The sequence below is a fragment of the Coccidioides posadasii genome, chromosome 3 (assembly GCF_018416015.2).
Source record: "Coccidioides posadasii str. Silveira chromosome 3, complete sequence".
NCBI lineage: Eukaryota > Fungi > Ascomycota > Eurotiomycetes > Onygenales > Onygenaceae > Coccidioides > Coccidioides posadasii.
Window position 1 is genome coordinate 311,132 of NC_089409.1, and position 15,793 is coordinate 326,924.

Here is a 15,793-nt window from a genome sequence, read left to right on the forward strand (position 1 = left end):
AAGACTATCGCTCATAGATTGCTGTTCGCAAAGCTCCAGACTGCTGGTAGCACCCGTCCCCTGATGGGATAGATTGCGGGCGGGAAACATGAATGATCATGCCGCTTGCGCCTCAGGGTTCTGTTCTTTTTTCTTATAGTTCTCAATAACGTCGGCGTCAACCTCTTCCTCAAAGACATTGACGTGTGTGGATGCAAACTTCCTCGCGCTTACCCCGCGCTCAAACAGGAGATCCAACTCAGCAAACGACCTACCTTGGGGTTCCGGAATCCGGAAGTAAGTATAGATGATGCAGAGGAAGCAGCTACCGCCCCAGAAGAAGCCAGCATAGTTACCCCAGCCCCAGGCGCTAGGGTTAAGCATGTACGGAGTCAGCACGTTGCAGATGATGGCCACGATATTGTACACGTTTCGACCCAGCACGACGGTCTTGATCTGCAGTCGTCTCGTGGAAAGTTCCGAAACGAGCGAGTAGCAAACGGTTCCAACGGAGAGTTGGTAGATTAAGGCCCAAATTATCATCATGCTGCCGGTAGCTAGGGATCCTTGGTCTCGATGCGCCTCCGGGACAAGTCCAAGGAAACCCATGATAAGGAGCATGCTACAGAGACCGCAGAGACCATAAAGATAAAGCGATCTACGGCCCACGCCAAGAGTCATTAAAAACCAGGCCCCGAAGACTCCGACCATGTTGATGGCATACTGGCCCATAGCAAAAGAATATGCGTGTCTGGTCTCCAAGCCAGCCTGCTGAAGGAAGTACGTGGAGTAGTTTGAGAATGAATTGCCGCTCAGGTTCTGGATAGCCCACACCATACAGACAATCTCAGTGCGGCGCAAATCGATACCCTTGAAACAGTCCCAGTAGCTGGCTCCCGCCGTTATTTTCTCTTCCAATGCCGTTGTGTGCACCATCATGGCAATCGTTTCGTCCGCGTTGAAGTCAGTTTCCCGGTTCAAGCTAGTTAGGCGTAGGAGGGACCGCTTTGCATCCTTAACTCGGCCCTTCCGGACAAGCCACCAGGGTGATTCAGGAGCCAGTGCTATTCCAATGCAAAGGGGAAGCGGCCACATCCATTGAAGACCATACGGAATCCGATATGCCCACTCGTCGTTTCGGTTAAGCATAGATTTGATCACTCCGATACCAATGAGCTGCCCAAGGCCCCAGCAGAAATTGACGTACGTTGTGAGATATCCCCGTAATGCGACAGGACAGACTTCGGATGCATATGTAATAGTAAGGGTTTGGAAGACGCCCCATGGAATCCCGCACAAGATCTCAGCCGCAAGTAGGGTCTGTACGTTCTGCGCAGTAAAAAAGAGCGATATAAAGGCGGTTAGGAAAACAAGACAGGAGATGATGGTTTTGCGGTAACCAAAGCGTTCCGACGCCCAGCCATTAAGGAACAGCCCGAAGATCTCGCCGACAGCCGCACCGTTGCTGAGACCGGCTTGCCACTGAAATGAAACGAAACGTTGGCCATCTGTGTTCTCTAGATTATCAAGTAAAGACGAAACGGCGAGGACCATAAAACGAGGGCAATAGGCAAAGCATAACATACCGGTGCTGGAACCTGGTAGGTCCCATCTGGCAATTGCACTCCGTACTTCCGGTTGAACTGAGGAAAAGCATAAAAGTTGCCGACCAGGCTGATGTCGTAGCCCTCCATGACGATGCACGTTGAAATGAGGATGCTCCACCCAACGGCCTTCGGATAGAGCTTGATACCTTGGAGTAATGTCATCTTGTGTTCCTTATCAGTTGCTGACTTCGCGTTTTCAAAGAGCTTTTCCGTCGACATGGTAGGGACTCCATAGTACTCCCTATCCGCCGACCCAACCGAATCCACCCGCACCGGCTCAATGCCATCGACTTCTTTCTCCGACATCGCGACAAGCGGGTGGGAAAGCAAAGAAAAGAAAAGAAAAGAAGAAAAATCTCGTTCGCGATCAGCGTACCGGGAAACGATACTCGTGTGATAGCGGTTGTGGCCTTTTTAGAGCGCAACGGGCGAGATCAGGCGGAACCTCTCGTGGCGGGGAAGACGGTCGACTTTATTGCTCACGATACTTAGCCGGAGGTGGTGGGGGACGGGAGGGATCTTATGTACGACGCCGGGCAAATGACCACTTTAACTGGAAAGTCAAATTCTTGCGATCACAGAAAGGAACAGAAATGGGCGGAAACCACAAGCTAAGCTCAACCCCACAAAAGCTGCTTCTATCATTGGCCCACCAGCCAAATTGAGTTGGCTTTTCCATCGACGATGATCATCTTCCCCTGGCTTCGCAGCAATCAAGCTCAACGGGGGGCGGAGTTCGTTAACTACCACTAACCAGTCTCCCACCGGAGCATTAAACAAGGGGAGCATGCTTTGAGGTTTGTATGGTTAGAGTTACCTACTTAGTTAAGATCACTATAACTACGGAGTAGTTTACATGGGTATTCAGCCTTACCAGACTGCCATGAGCTTGGAGCTTTTGGAGTCTTCAAGTTAGGTGTGAAGATGTCGTCGAGCTTGCTCTTCATTCCACAAAACAAGGGAATCAGAAAATATGTAAGAACATTTAACACAATGGCAAGCCAAGGATAATGACATGCCAACTGCGGCACCCCATAGTTACATACCGCACGGTGATGAATAGTTGACCAGAGTTGATTCCAGGTCTTGGTTCCAATTCCAAATGAACTTAGTAGGGTTCAGGGAGCAGAGCACACTGGTTCTGGCTTGTCCCCTTCGATGAATGTATTTAGGAAGATAGTTACAGAGTAGTTCAAACAAACTCCGAAACAATTCTTTAGTGCGAAACTGGCTTTGACCCTTGCCTCAAATAGTTTAAAAGCCGAACCATAATCTTTCTATAGGTTTCCACGTGGAAATCTGGAAGCAGATTTCAGAATGTAAATAATCCAGTAAACGACCGTCTGGCAAGTCGCCGGCCAGGTTTGATTGATTTGATCTTTGTCATTCTTGCTGTCCCAGCTCGGCTATTATTCTATATACTCAGTACAAAGGAGATGATTGGAAATGACCGTGTTTGAGCTCGTCCCTCAGAGTACGGTGTGGTCTTTTGTGACCATGTACCACAGATGATGGTTTCATAATGTTAAGGAGTCCGGGACAGGCGTTGGCATTCGAAGGATTGGCTGAACATCACTGGCTGGGGATTAAATCCAGTCGATGGGAAAGACACATGATTTAAGTATAGGGAAACACGAAGAAACCAAGGTACCAATCCTGCCAAAGTTTACCAAGCAAGTCCTCATGCTCTCCATGAGTGCCTTTACCATGGTTCAGTTTGGCACTCTACTCTTTCCCAGCAGATTCTCACTATATTCCTCCAAAGCATTGACAAACTGAGTTGCCTGGCTGTAGGCTTGAAAAGGGCTGAATGATCACCTGTGGGGTGGATGAGCCGCTCGCCATAAGTTCTTGGTATCAATTGATACCATGAGACTTGCTGCTAAAACTCATTGGAAGAACCAACTTATATCCCCGTGGTTGTACGGAGTAGGGATAATTCGAGAGTCTGTTTTCGACAGGGTGAGGTACCCGCTGGGGCCGCCCGCCAAGATCTGGTCTGGCCCCGACTGACTTAGTTAACTAACTACTTAACCCTTGTGAGACACTGGACGGGAGCCTCTACTGTGTCCTCGGACGTTGCGCCGAAGCAGATCAGTATACGGTGTGGACTGCACAGCCTTCATCTAAAACGCTGCGCTGTACTTTGTACAACACGGGATTTCGTCCTGAAATAGATCTAGATGCAGCTCTCCTGTTTCTGCAATTATTCAGAACTCCAATACAATCTAGGTCCATCAAGATACCGGTGCCGCTTGCATACAAGTCGGTCTTTGATGAGATTGCGCAGCCTCCGTCACACCACCAATGATAAGGGCTTCCCCACCACGCATGCCGTTTCTCCCTAGTATGGAAGCAGGGGGGTGTTGTGCTTTGAGGCTGCGGGTTACAAGGCTCTACCAGCAAGTCGTGCTTATACCAAGAAGCAGCCAAATGCTCGACTTTAGATCCTCGAACGCGGAGAACTCTTTAGTCCTCGTGTTTCCTGTTCCTTTCTTCTTTCTTCATTCTCCATTTTCAAACTCTGGACTAATTTGCTCACAACGAGTAGCCAACAGTCGGGAGGGGCGAATGCTGAGCCCATGCTTGGAATTGTTCTCGAAGAACCCACTCCAACACAGACAAGGAACCGCCCAGCTCAGAAAAGGCCGCCCAGCTCAACCCCTCGGAATCAAATCACTACTCACCGATGGGGTTCTCCAAATGCAGGTCGCATTATCTTTGGTGTGATCATCGCCACGTTTCTCATCATAGGAGCCATTGTCGCCATCGTATCAAAGGTTTCTCGCCTCAATTCTGACAACTTTACGCTCTCACTATCCCCCATGTCGGGCTCGACGTACTATCGCCGCTTCGCAGACCCAAATTCCCAGTGATAAGCTGTGGCAGCACGCGCCTAGAGGCACTATCCCGCAATTGCCAATTCGATGTCTCAGCCGCCGCGTGGATCCCACCTCTCTGCTACGATCCTGACCTCGCTCGTGCTTCACAATCTGCAAACCTCACCTTAGCTCCGCTTGGTGGCTCAGACTCTTTCCAATGGTGGTCAGATGCCAACGGCACATTGCCAATACGACAGGATAGGCTACAGAGCTTGGACAGCATGGTGGGATATACGTGGGAGAAGTTTCACGTCACAAGCTGCTTATATAATTGGCAGCCACTTCTCAAAACAACAGAGCGAGTGAGAAAAGGCGAAAGAAATGTATGGGTGCAGGGTGAGGTGGTTTTGATGCGGAATATTGCGCATTGCATTGAAATAATTGCGAATCAGGAAGTGAAGGTTGATGCAAAGACAGAAGTAAAATTTGCATTTGGGAAGTGTACAAGGTTGGATCCCACTGCATAAGAGCTTTGATAGATAGCAGAACGTGTGGAATCTTGTTTTCTTTTTTTTCTTCTTCTTCCTCTTTTTCCCCTCTTTGCATTCCTATTTTCCCTCCCCTCTGCGGCTTGTGTGGTTTCTAGCTAATTTTTGATATCCTCAAAGTCTTTGTATTGTACTAAAGTCCATTAATGAGCCATTCACACACTACAGTAGGACTCTGAGGAGCTTATCGACATTGGTCCGAAGAGTGTTCGCAAGTTCCTCGAGAGTGGTTGGTCATGGTGATTAACTCGTCGGGTGGTTCAAAACTTTGACATCATGCTCAATCGGTTGTACTCGTAGTATAAAATGATGATGTCCAAAATAGAGATTGGCGCCCACTACGGAGTAGTTAACTTTCATTCCGGCCGGCTTGGTTGTGAAGCCTACCAATGGGAACTTTCCCCAGGTTCGGAGAGCGCTTACGAGCAGCCAGAGGAGAGCATACGAACCCCCCAACCGACAAACTCTTCTCCTTGTCATTCCACAGCGATGTTCAGGAAATCTTCTCAACAAATTATCCAATTCAATGGTTATATATTGCCACTACGCAGACAAAGAATAAGATGCTTTTCAATTCTCTTCTCTCGGGGCAGGGATGCGCGAATTCGAACTCCAGGATTGTATCTCGAAAAGCCGGATGGCACTGGTAGGTCATGTACTAATATCCTTTCACACGCCCTTTGTATACATTTCTCACTTCTTGTCAGAGGAACAGGCTACAGAAGAGGACATTTTCAGATACAGTTGTCACCGATGGCTGTAAGTTTCTGATTCTGGTTTCATATTCTTGATTTTGAGTTTTAGTTGACAAAAGGATAAGTTTAACGAGGAGGGAACTTTCGCGCCATTATAAGTTTTAACCTTCAAAAACTTCTTGACATTGCTGTTAATGCTGATGATGGCGCACAGAGCTGTCAGTACCAATTGATTTTTTTTTGTTTACGGCGAATGTGACGCGTACTAAGCCATCCTACAGGTACAAAGGTGTTAAAATTTGTTGAAGGCCTCCATAATAAGGCTCTCCTTTTGACAATGAACAATGGCAAGGAAGTATTTGCAAAACTTCCAAACCCCAATGCCGGTCCTGCCCGATATGTGACAGCATCAGAAGTCGCCACAAGGGAATTTGTCAGTCACCTGTTTAAATCAAGCCAACGATCTGACCACATGTTATTAGCTCCGTGAAGTTGTAAACCTGCCGGTCCCTCGGGCTTTCGCATGATCCTGTGATCCAGCGAACCCAGTTGGAGCCGAGTACATTATTGACGAGAAAGCCCCTGGTACGAGATTAGGGAGTATATGGCACCAGTGGCCTCGAGAATCCAAACTGTGTGTGATTGAGCAAATTGCTGATATTGAACACGCACTTACAACTATTAAATTCTCCAAACATTGCTGTCTTTATTTCAAGGAGGATTTACCAAATTCCTTTCGAGAAGAGAATGACACCCTGCTAGTTGAGCCATCCGGGCAGTCAGTTTGCCTCGACCGGTACGCTATCGGGCCTCTTTCAAGCGCGGACCTTTGGTGTAGTGGCCGAGAAGATATGGGATTGGATAGAGGACCTTGTAAGTATAAGTCTTGTGTATAAAACAACATGTATCTACTTATTCACCAATGTCATGCAGCGCGACGACCTGACGATTACGCCAGAGCTATGGGAAAAAAATGAAATGGCGTGGGTCAAAGGACACGCGTCTCCTCGAATGAACTACTATGTATCACTCAAAGATCCTGAGCTCCCTGACCAGGCTCTTACCCTTCTCTCAAAATACCTGGAACCTACCCCTTATTTGGTACCCAGTGAACCTGAAGCCGCCGCAAATGTCCTCTGGCATCCCGATCTACATCTAGACAACATTTTCGTCGACCCAACGACGTGTAAGATTACCAGCATAGTTGACTGGCAGAGCACTAGTATCGCGCCACTGTTTTACAAGTCCTGCGTACCTAGGATGTTCAGGCACGACGACCCAATTCGAGAAGCTTGGGTGGTCCCATCAAGGCCAGACAATTTCAATACCCTGAGCATGGAAGAGGGAACAGGGGTCGATCAAGACCTAGAGAACGAAACGATCCATAAATATTACGAAGCAATGGTTTATAGACGCGCTCCTTACCACTGGAAGCTTATTGGGGCAGCAGAGAGACATTCAACTCAAACGCAAGCCAACATGGCTCGTGACTGGAGTCTGGGAGAATAGTGATCTCTTCTTTTTGTGTCAGAGCTTGATTGCTATTGCAGCCCTGTGGGACACACTACGGCCTGCTGAGACGACAAAGTGTCCGATTGACTTTACAGGGGTTGAACTAGCCCTTCACGCGAAAGAGGATGAAAAAATCGCTGGGATCGGAACTATGCTCAAACTATTTCAAGACCAGGGAGTTCTTCCGGTAGATGGGATGGTGGACCAGGAGGATTATGAGGCGGCGAAGATCAATTGTCAGAAGTTCAAGGATATATTCGTCGCCCTGGCGAAGGACGAGGAAGAAAGGGAGCTATTCTCTAAGCTCTGGCCGTATCAGGACCAAGAATCCAAGTGAGGGATATAGCCTACACTAGTGATCACACACACAGAGTTTTTACTATCGATGTGTACGGAATAGCGCTGGAATTTGGCCACCCCGGCGGCTAATCATGGCCAAGCCGTTAATGGATGCCACAGTTTAGGAGATATCGAAGATGTTGGAGTAGCCTAACTTCTTGGCATTTCCCTTATGGCTACAGGTACGGAGTACTCCGAACAAGGTTGACCGAGCGACATAAGTATGCCAGGCACACCGGACCTAATTAATTATAGTATGCAAGCGTATTTGTAGTACAGAGTATCCAACAGACATTGTTAGTGGATGCTATGAGGAGCATCCGAGGGACAACTAGACATCGCAATTTTAAACAGAGCCACAGGTGAGCAGAACCACACTATTATGAATCAAAGAATAAGTTCTGTAGCTTATCATTACCTTGCAACTATATGCAAAGGAAACCATGATATTAGCATATAATGAACAGGATTCACAATGGTCATGCATCATCTCTTAGACCCTAGAGAAGAAGACCATCTCTCCAGCCTGCTGCAGTTTGAGAATCTTCAGATTACTCATAATCAACAATGTAACTATACAGACCACATTAGTGACTGAAGAATTGTACACAAAGTCCAAAGGTGACTCACCATTTCAACGTCCCCATATCCCAGAGCAGGTTATGAAGCCTTTCATCATGTGGGACAACTTGGCATGCTGAAGACTCGCTATAGGTTGAATGCACATTAGGTTGGTGGCAATAGAATAAGAAGGGCATATGGGAATAGAAATGGAGCGCAACTTACAACCATGCTTCCGTAAATGCTTCCTGCATTGCATGGATTTGTTCGTCAGAAAAATGCTGCACTGAATCAAAGCGGACGCCGTCCACTTTTGTCATTAGGATGTAATGTATATATCCACCTGGCATCAGCATGTTGCCATCTTGAATTTCTCTCTTAGCGGCAATAAAATGGGGCGTTGAAGAGCAGCGATGTTGAGTTAGTGTCCTAAGGGCATCTTCTTCTTGTTTACCGAACTTGGAGGCCGGCTCTCCGTTGACCTCCCATTCCCTGTCTTCGGGTGATTCGTAGGGGTCAGAAGGGGCTCTACGCATCCAGACATCAACATTCCAGCTATCCCTTTCTGTGGACCGAACGGCACTTACAGTATAAGAATCTTCAACATGGCCTCCTCTGGGCCGTCACTTTCATACTTCTTGCAAAGGAAGACCGCTTTCAGCTCCCAGGATACATGGATATCATAGTCAAGAGACATAATCCTTGTAACCGCCTTCCTTCTCTGATAGTTTCTCTTTTATGATCCAAGTGCTGTGCGTTGGTTCTTCAAAGGTGACCTTGCGGTCAATCTAAGATTTACCAAACCAGGGCATGATTCGGAATTGGTGAGATCAGAGCGATGGACTTTGAGTTAACTAAGAAGTACAGTATCCGGTGCACACCAACTCGAGAATAAAATTACCTCAAGTTGAGGCCAATCATGGTGCCTGCTGATCTTTATGAATGCCCTTTGTATCGCTAGAATTCATTCAGTGCTCTGTGTGTCACAGAGGAACACATCAAAAAGGTCCACCATGACCTCTGGATGGTGGTTGTGAGCCACAACTGGTTGCATGGTCTATTGGTTGGGAAGTGGCTAGTTACATGGGAGCCTGCGATCATCAGTTGCTTGAGTTATGGAAGAGTAGTGACAATCAGAAGATGGCCATTCTAATTCAGAGACAACTGGTGCTGGAAGGCTCTACACCATGCCATAGCGCATGCTTCTGAAAGCAAAGTGGGTACTGTTTAGATTTCGTGCAGTCAGGCAGTCCGCGTTTTTGCCGTGGTGCAGGGGATAGCTTCTGCGCCTGAGCAACAGAGAGACCCTGATATTTTCTATTTTCATTAGAATTCCGGGCGTGCATCTGGATGGTGTTTAGTATCAATGCCATCGGCCACTTAGCTAGTTGACAAAAGGTGTGAAGCATTTTTCGTGCTGGCGAAGTCGATTGTCGTCAAGAACCTGTTATGAGATGATACTTTCACAGCTGGAGGTTTCAGCTGAGAAAAGCTGAACTTCAGCCCAAAGAGCGCATTTCGTCGGAGCGATTGTGATTTGCGATCTGTGGTAATCCACATTAATAATCACACTGGGTTCGGCATCCTTTCCGGCTTTCGGAACAGCGACAGCCAGGACCAACTCAATCAAACCAATTTCAAACACATGCTGTGATACAAGAGTCGGAACCACCTTGCGTGATCATTAGCTGAATAATAGAAAACCAGCCTCTGCGAAACTGAACCACCAGACGCCAAAAAGATGGCCGTTTGGCGACTGTATCACACATCTCGAGTTGCTCGCCCGAGAACTGCGGGCTCAACTTTAGCCGTCGGACAGTCCCGACCGGCCACGCTCAACAACGAACTGCTCCGCGCTCAGGGGAATCGCTTGGAAAGATGAATAATCGGCGGAACGGCGGGTTCCGCTCTCTTCACCCCACCAAGGTTATATCATGCGTCGCGACACCCCGATGAGATAAATACGTCTCTTCACCCTCACTATCCCGGTTTGATACATCGCCCAAGCAGCAGATTCTATCTTGAGAATATAACTTTTGTTGCCTCAATTAACACGTATCCTTACATACCAGCATCACAATGGTTCTCAAACTCCACGGCTCTCCTGTGTCAACATGCACCAAGCGTGTGGCCATGGTGCTCCACGAGAAGAACGTGCCGTTCGAATTCCATCCCGTCGACCTCGCCAAGGGGGAACAAAAGGCTCCTGAATTCATCTCGCGTCAGCCGTTCGGCCAGGTTCCCTACATAGTACGTCGCAGCGGGATTACGAACGGCTCTCTCGATGAGAATTTGGACTGTTCTAACACAGAGAGATTAATAGGACGATGACGGCTTTATCCTTTACGAAAGTCGCGCGATTTCGGAGTACATCGCCACAAAATATGCCGACCAAGGCACACCACTGGTCCCCAAGGACATCAAGGATTACGCTCTCTTCCGGCAAGGTGCTTCAATTGAAACATCCCACTTCGATTCTCATGCTTCGAAACTCGCATACGAAAGATTCATTAAACCGTGAGTACAAGGCTGGGCCCCTAAAAAGCAAGATCGGCCAAAGCGCATCTGATTGCTGACGATTTCTCTCCTTAAATCGCGCAGTATTTACGGCTTGCAAACCAGCGAGGAAGCCGCGAAGCAAGCTGAAGACCTTCTCAATGCAAAATTAGATGTATACGAACAAATCCTCAGCAAACAGAAATACATTAGCGGAAACGTATGTCACTCAGACTCCCGCTTGCAGTCGAGGTCTCCTTCGTCGTGTTGATACCTTGCTCTCTAGGCCCTCACGCTTGCCGACTTATTCCACCTGCCATATGGTGCGTTGCTCGCTCTTTGTAAATGCGACGCCATTGAGAAAAGACCCGCGGTTGCTAAGTAAGTGGAAATGAACCGGACGTTGACAGTGCAACAGCCATTTCTAACCACAGTGCATTTTAGATGGTTCAATGAGCTCGTTTCTCGTCCATCTTGGCAAGCTGTTCAGGGAGGTGTAAGGGGAACAGCTTGACTCTGCCCGGTGTCAATAGTCTTCCAACCAAAGATGTAAAACCTTCGGCCGCAATTAGGTCCCGGGTTATCACGCCATCACTGTCGGGGATTTTCTACTCCAGTATCCCTTATATCAGTGATTATAACAGAAGAGTTATTATGACAATCCAAATAAATCTGCAGATTGCTCCTCCTGATAGCTTTTGGCACCCCCGTACTCCGTAGACTGTGCTCAGAATCCCGGGCGAGGGCCGGCCGAAGCTTGCGGATGTTTGTTTGGTTTGCATCGGACGGACGGACATAGGGGCTTCCAAATCAGGAATAGTGCACGGATCAGATAAAACCGGCAGAATTTGCCGCACAATTTGTCAGCAGCTGGCCGCCTTTTATCAGATCCAGCCTATATTTTATTTTAACTTCACACCCACCTCTTCAACAATTCTCCCTATTTCCCTCTCTTCCATTTCTTTCCATTGCATTCCTCTCTGCATCTCCAGTGCATTGAGATTCATCTGCCAAGATGTCAAATCTGGCACCCCAGGCCCTCAGGCAGGCCTCTAGAGCTTGTTCGAGACGACTATCCTCATCGACAGGTTTATTGAGGCCTCTTTCCGGCCCTGGTACCAACGCAGCTCTCCATCACAGTTCCTGGCGCAGTTATGTGTCCGAGAGCAAGGCCCAGACCACCGCTGACGCCGCCATCAAGGCTGAGCAACGATTGTTCACAGAGCAGACCACACTTAAACCTAATAGCGTGCAGGTACCCGGAGCTACAGTGACTGGAGATACCCCAACGAGTCCGAATGCTGGGATATTGAAGCAAGCCACGGTAATGGACCAAGGTACACGCCCGATCTACCTTGATATGCAAGCAACCACCCCAACAGATCCTCGGGTTCTCGATGCGATGCTTCCGTTCCTCACCGGTCTCTACGGAAATCCCCACTCGAGAACACACGCATATGGCTGGGAAACAGAGAAGGCGACCGAGCAAGCTCGAGAATATGTTGCGAACCTTATTGGCGCCGATGCGAAGGAGATTATCTTCACCAGTGGTGCAACTGAGAGTAATAATATGAGCATCAAGGGCGTGGCGAGGTTTTTCGGTCGGTCCGGGAAGAAGAAGCATATCATCACCACGCAGACAGAGCATAAATGCGTGCTCGATAGTTGTCGGCACTTACAGGACGAAGGTTTTGAGGTGACGTATCTACCCGTCCAGAGTAATGGATTGATCAGATTGGAGGATCTCGAGGCTGCGATTCGCCCGGACACTGCATTGGTCAGCATAATGACCGTCAACAATGAGATCGGTGTTATCCAACCAATGAAGGAGATCGGCGCTCTCTGCAGATCTAAGAAGGTTTTCTTCCATACCGACGCTGCTCAGGCAGTCGGTAAGATCCCGGTGGACGTCAATGCCTGGAACGTGGACTTGATGTCGATATCCAGCCATAAGATCTATGGCCCGAAGGGAATTGGGGCCTGCTACGTTCGACGCAGACCAAGAGTTCGCATCGATCCTATCATCAGCGGTGGTGGACAGGAGCGTGGTCTTCGCAGTGGAACCCTCGCTCCACATCTCGTTGTTGGCTTTGGCGAGGCCTGCCGCGTTGCGAAAGAAGATATGAAGGTGAGACACCATTTCATTTTATATTAACTTCACGTACACCTTTTCCTGAAATGATTAAACGCTTTAATATGCATGGCTTTCTGAGAAGCGGTGGATGAGCAGCACGATTTTCGTGTTTCCGCCGCTTTGTGATTTACATAGCAGGGGTTATGATATTCATCAGGGTCCACACTACATAGAATAACACTTGCTTTTTGTGGCTTTGTCCAAGGCGCCTTCGGCTGACGACGCTCTTATACAGTACGATGCAAAGCATATCGAACGACTCTCAAAGAAGCTCGTTGACGGTCTCCTCGCCATGGAGCACACCACGCTCAACGGTGATCCGGAGCGTCACTATCCCGGCTGCGTCAACGTCTCCTTCGCGTACGTAGAAGGTGAATCGCTTCTCATGGCATTGAAGGACATTGCGTTATCTTCGGGCAGTGCTTGTACCTCTGCCTCTCTAGAGCCAAGCTACGTGCTCAGAGCGCTTGGGAACAGTGACGAGAGCGCACACAGCAGCATTCGATTTGGCATTGGTCGGTTCACGACCGAAAGCGAGATCGATTACGTGTTGAGTGCGGTCCAGCAGAGAGTGAAGTTCCTCCGCGACCTGAGCCCTCTGTGGGAGCTGGTCCAGGAGGGCATAGACCTAAATACAATCGAATGGAGCCAGCATTAAACCTTCGATCTTCTACTGCTGACAGGTCCTTTTCGAAGACAACCTCCGCCAGTCTGTCGATTCAACAGCGTAACGACGGGCCATAAAAAAAATTTCTCCCCGTATACCTATTACCGCCCACCGCCTTGACGTAGAGTGAAACATGATCACTCTCTGGTGTTCTAGCACTCGTGGGCGTCCGAACTTATCTTCTTCACTATCCAATCGCGGCACCTGATTTTGTGGCGAGCATCGAATGTATTTATAACGAACTTTTCTTTTTCCATTTTCCGCTTTTCGTTTTTTTCCATCTTTCTGTCCTGAAAAGAGTTTGCGACTGATCCGTGGAAAAAATTGAACCAGGATGGATACGGTGCTTCGGAAAGGGATTGGCTGCGTTGCTTCCATTGTTCGCGGCCCCGAATATTATATTATTATTATTATTATTATTATTATTATTTTTTTAAGGGCGTTCGAGAGAAAGGCCATTGCTCGCTTGGTAGTAGGACACGAGCAACAAAGGATGATGGATGATACCTCGACAAATGGTTCCATACCCACTGTACATAGTTACACATCTGATGACTTCTGTATGATAACTTTTGATAATCCACCTTCGGGCTTCTTTGCCTTGAACACTTTTTATGTTGGGGGTACATCAACTCACGGGTTATGCACTCCGTACCGATTCGCTATACGCATCATAGCCTGGCCGGAGCTCCGTGGTCTCTATAATCCACATCGTAAGGATAGAAACTTTAAACCGTCCAGCTTGTCCTATAAGGCCACTATCAACATCATTACTGAGGCATTCTTCTGCGTGCTGTGTTGAAAAGGACAATGCGCAACGTGTGGCCCAGGAGGGTTCAGCGCACTGCCTTTTTCTTTTTTTTTTTTTTTTTTTTGGCCTGGATTCCCCAGCTGCGAACGCAACCTTGTGTGATTAACTTTGTGTGTTTTCCATCAGTACAAAGTAGAGAGGGCATTGCGAGCTGGGTTTGTTTACGATAGGCTTTGAGATATTGCCTTTCTAACCAGTTAACAAAATATATAAATTCCACAGCGAGGGAGGGAAAAAGCTGCGTCATCACGAGCTGTTGTGACGAGCCGGTGAGGTCAGTGTCTTTTTGTCCCCGGCAACAAATACCCGGGGCGACGAGCCAGCTCCCCTCCATGGAAGAAAAGAGTTGTCTTTCTTCCACGACAACCATGCTAAAATGTTCGCCACCCAGCCCGCGGATATCAAGACGTTTTGGGGGCTGCTGTGCCGGCGTTTTAATCCACGCGCCCCAGCTGCTTTGAATCACCGGGGCGGCGGTCGGTTGCGTGTCGGCTGGTTGACTGGTTGGCGGTTTGACTTGACTTGTGTGTGAGTGCTCCGGAGGTTGGTTGGACTGAATCATCGCGTGCCTGGATTACGCTGGACAAACCACGGAGTACTCCGTAGCTACTACATATCATGGAAGAAAAAAAAAAAGAAAAATACGTAAACAGAGAGCCGAGGTCACGCAAGCACTGGGTGGGCAGTTAGTTAACTAGTTTATTGGTCGTGATGTCCGGCCATGCAACACTATGTACTCAATAGATTTTGAGGGTTGCACGCATGGCAGCGGGTATTTTGGCTGTTGGAACAAATCACTAACCAGTTAACCAGCTCTCCGTAGTAAGCTCACCAACAGGCCAGCCAGCCAGTCAGTCAGTCAGTCAGTCAGTTAACAATAACAACAAGATAAAACTTACCGCCTTGAGGATGGGCGTCGTGAGTTCATTCGACCGTGCACAGCAGCAGGGTGGTGGTACACTTGGGTTTTACCAACTAACCCACGGCCGTTGCTCGGTCTCTCTATCGATGCCAGCCGCTGAAGCAGCCGTCGGTAGCCCCATCTTGCCGGGAAACTCTCAGCGTCATCAGAAAAGCTCCGACTTTGCACGAAAACCCCCCGTGATCGGTTGGCAAGTTCCAACCAGGAATGACGGCAAAAAAAAAAGGCTAACTAACTAATACTCGCGAGTGGGTTGGACGGCGGAAGTCTATTCCTCCCCCAATGAACAAGCTGCTTGGAAGGGCAGACCGGCTCGCTGCTGTGCGAACGACCTTGATCGGGCTTGAGGGTCTTTTTGTCTCTGTGTTGCCAAGGAGATGTTGTTGAATCTCTCAAAACGTCACTTGGTCCAGGCCCGTCTCACACACACACCCCTGGTTACGTCGGCGGCTTTTGGGGAGGGGTTTTTAGAGCGTAAGGATACTCCGTAGCATTCCAGAAGGAAAAGAAAAATAAAAAAAAAAAAGTAAAAGGTAAAACGATCCTTATCTTCCCGTGTGTCGTTCCCCGGTCCCGGTGAACTCAAAGTGTATTTTATCCATTTTTCCTTATACTGTCGCGACCACCCCCGGGTTGCCTTCACGAGACACAAATTCATCCTAGAAAAACAACTCCATCTCACTGCTCCCACTCTTTTTCT

General features: G+C 48.4%; 7 protein-coding genes across 7 annotated transcripts; 5 read left to right on the plus strand and 2 right to left on the minus strand.

The window, feature by feature from the left end:
- Positions 1 to 96: 96 nt before the first annotated feature.
- On the minus strand, positions 97 to 1,563 carry D8B26_004998 (uncharacterized protein; the record flags this gene model as incomplete). Its single annotated transcript, XM_003066745.2, has 1 exon — positions 97 to 1,563. One exon carries the CDS (start codon positions 1,561 to 1,563, stop codon positions 97 to 99), a length of 1,467 nt encoding a protein of 488 aa, XP_003066791.2.
- A 2,580-nt stretch (positions 1,564 to 4,143) lies between these two features.
- D8B26_004999 (uncharacterized protein) lies at positions 4,144 to 5,409 on the plus strand. Its single transcript, XM_066124673.1, has one exon. It carries the CDS (start codon positions 4,169 to 4,171, stop codon positions 4,460 to 4,462), a length of 294 nt encoding a protein of 97 aa, XP_065980754.1. The 5' UTR covers positions 4,144 to 4,168; the 3' UTR covers positions 4,463 to 5,409.
- A 521-nt stretch (positions 5,410 to 5,930) lies between these two features.
- On the plus strand, positions 5,931 to 6,322 carry D8B26_005000 (uncharacterized protein). The gene has a single exon (XM_066124674.1). It carries the CDS (start codon positions 5,989 to 5,991, stop codon positions 6,139 to 6,141), a length of 153 nt encoding a protein of 50 aa, XP_065980755.1. The 5' UTR covers positions 5,931 to 5,988; the 3' UTR covers positions 6,142 to 6,322.
- A 256-nt stretch (positions 6,323 to 6,578) lies between these two features.
- Positions 6,579 to 7,620, plus strand: D8B26_005001 (uncharacterized protein; the record flags this gene model as incomplete). Its single annotated transcript, XM_066124675.1, has 2 exons — positions 6,579 to 7,055; positions 7,099 to 7,620. The coding sequence occupies 2 exons, from the start codon at positions 6,579 to 6,581 to the stop codon at positions 7,498 to 7,500; spliced, it is 879 nt and encodes a 292-aa protein (XP_065980756.1). The 3' UTR covers positions 7,501 to 7,620.
- Positions 7,621 to 7,987: 367 nt separating this feature from the next.
- On the minus strand, positions 7,988 to 8,775 carry D8B26_005002 (uncharacterized protein). Its single transcript, XM_066124676.1, has 4 exons — positions 8,651 to 8,775; positions 8,289 to 8,591; positions 8,133 to 8,210; positions 7,988 to 8,075 (listed from the first exon to the last, which is right to left on the minus strand). The coding sequence occupies exons 1-4, from the start codon at positions 8,758 to 8,760 to the stop codon at positions 8,054 to 8,056; spliced, it is 513 nt and encodes a 170-aa protein (XP_065980757.1). The 5' UTR covers positions 8,761 to 8,775; the 3' UTR covers positions 7,988 to 8,053.
- Positions 8,776 to 9,751: 976 nt separating this feature from the next.
- Positions 9,752 to 11,245, plus strand: D8B26_005003 (uncharacterized protein). The gene is made up of 5 exons (XM_003066743.2): positions 9,752 to 10,313; positions 10,387 to 10,580; positions 10,665 to 10,779; positions 10,846 to 10,940; positions 11,004 to 11,245. Exons 1-5 carry the CDS (start codon positions 10,143 to 10,145, stop codon positions 11,071 to 11,073), a joined length of 645 nt encoding a protein of 214 aa, XP_003066789.2. The 5' UTR covers positions 9,752 to 10,142; the 3' UTR covers positions 11,074 to 11,245.
- Positions 11,246 to 11,545: 300 nt separating this feature from the next.
- On the plus strand, positions 11,546 to 13,944 carry NFS1 (cysteine desulfurase). The gene is made up of 3 exons (XM_066124677.1): positions 11,546 to 12,687; positions 12,929 to 13,588; positions 13,694 to 13,944. The coding sequence occupies exons 1-2, from the start codon at positions 11,575 to 11,577 to the stop codon at positions 13,349 to 13,351; spliced, it is 1,536 nt and encodes a 511-aa protein (XP_065980758.1). The 5' UTR covers positions 11,546 to 11,574; the 3' UTR covers positions 13,352 to 13,588; positions 13,694 to 13,944.
- Positions 13,945 to 15,793: the final 1,849 nt, after the last annotated feature.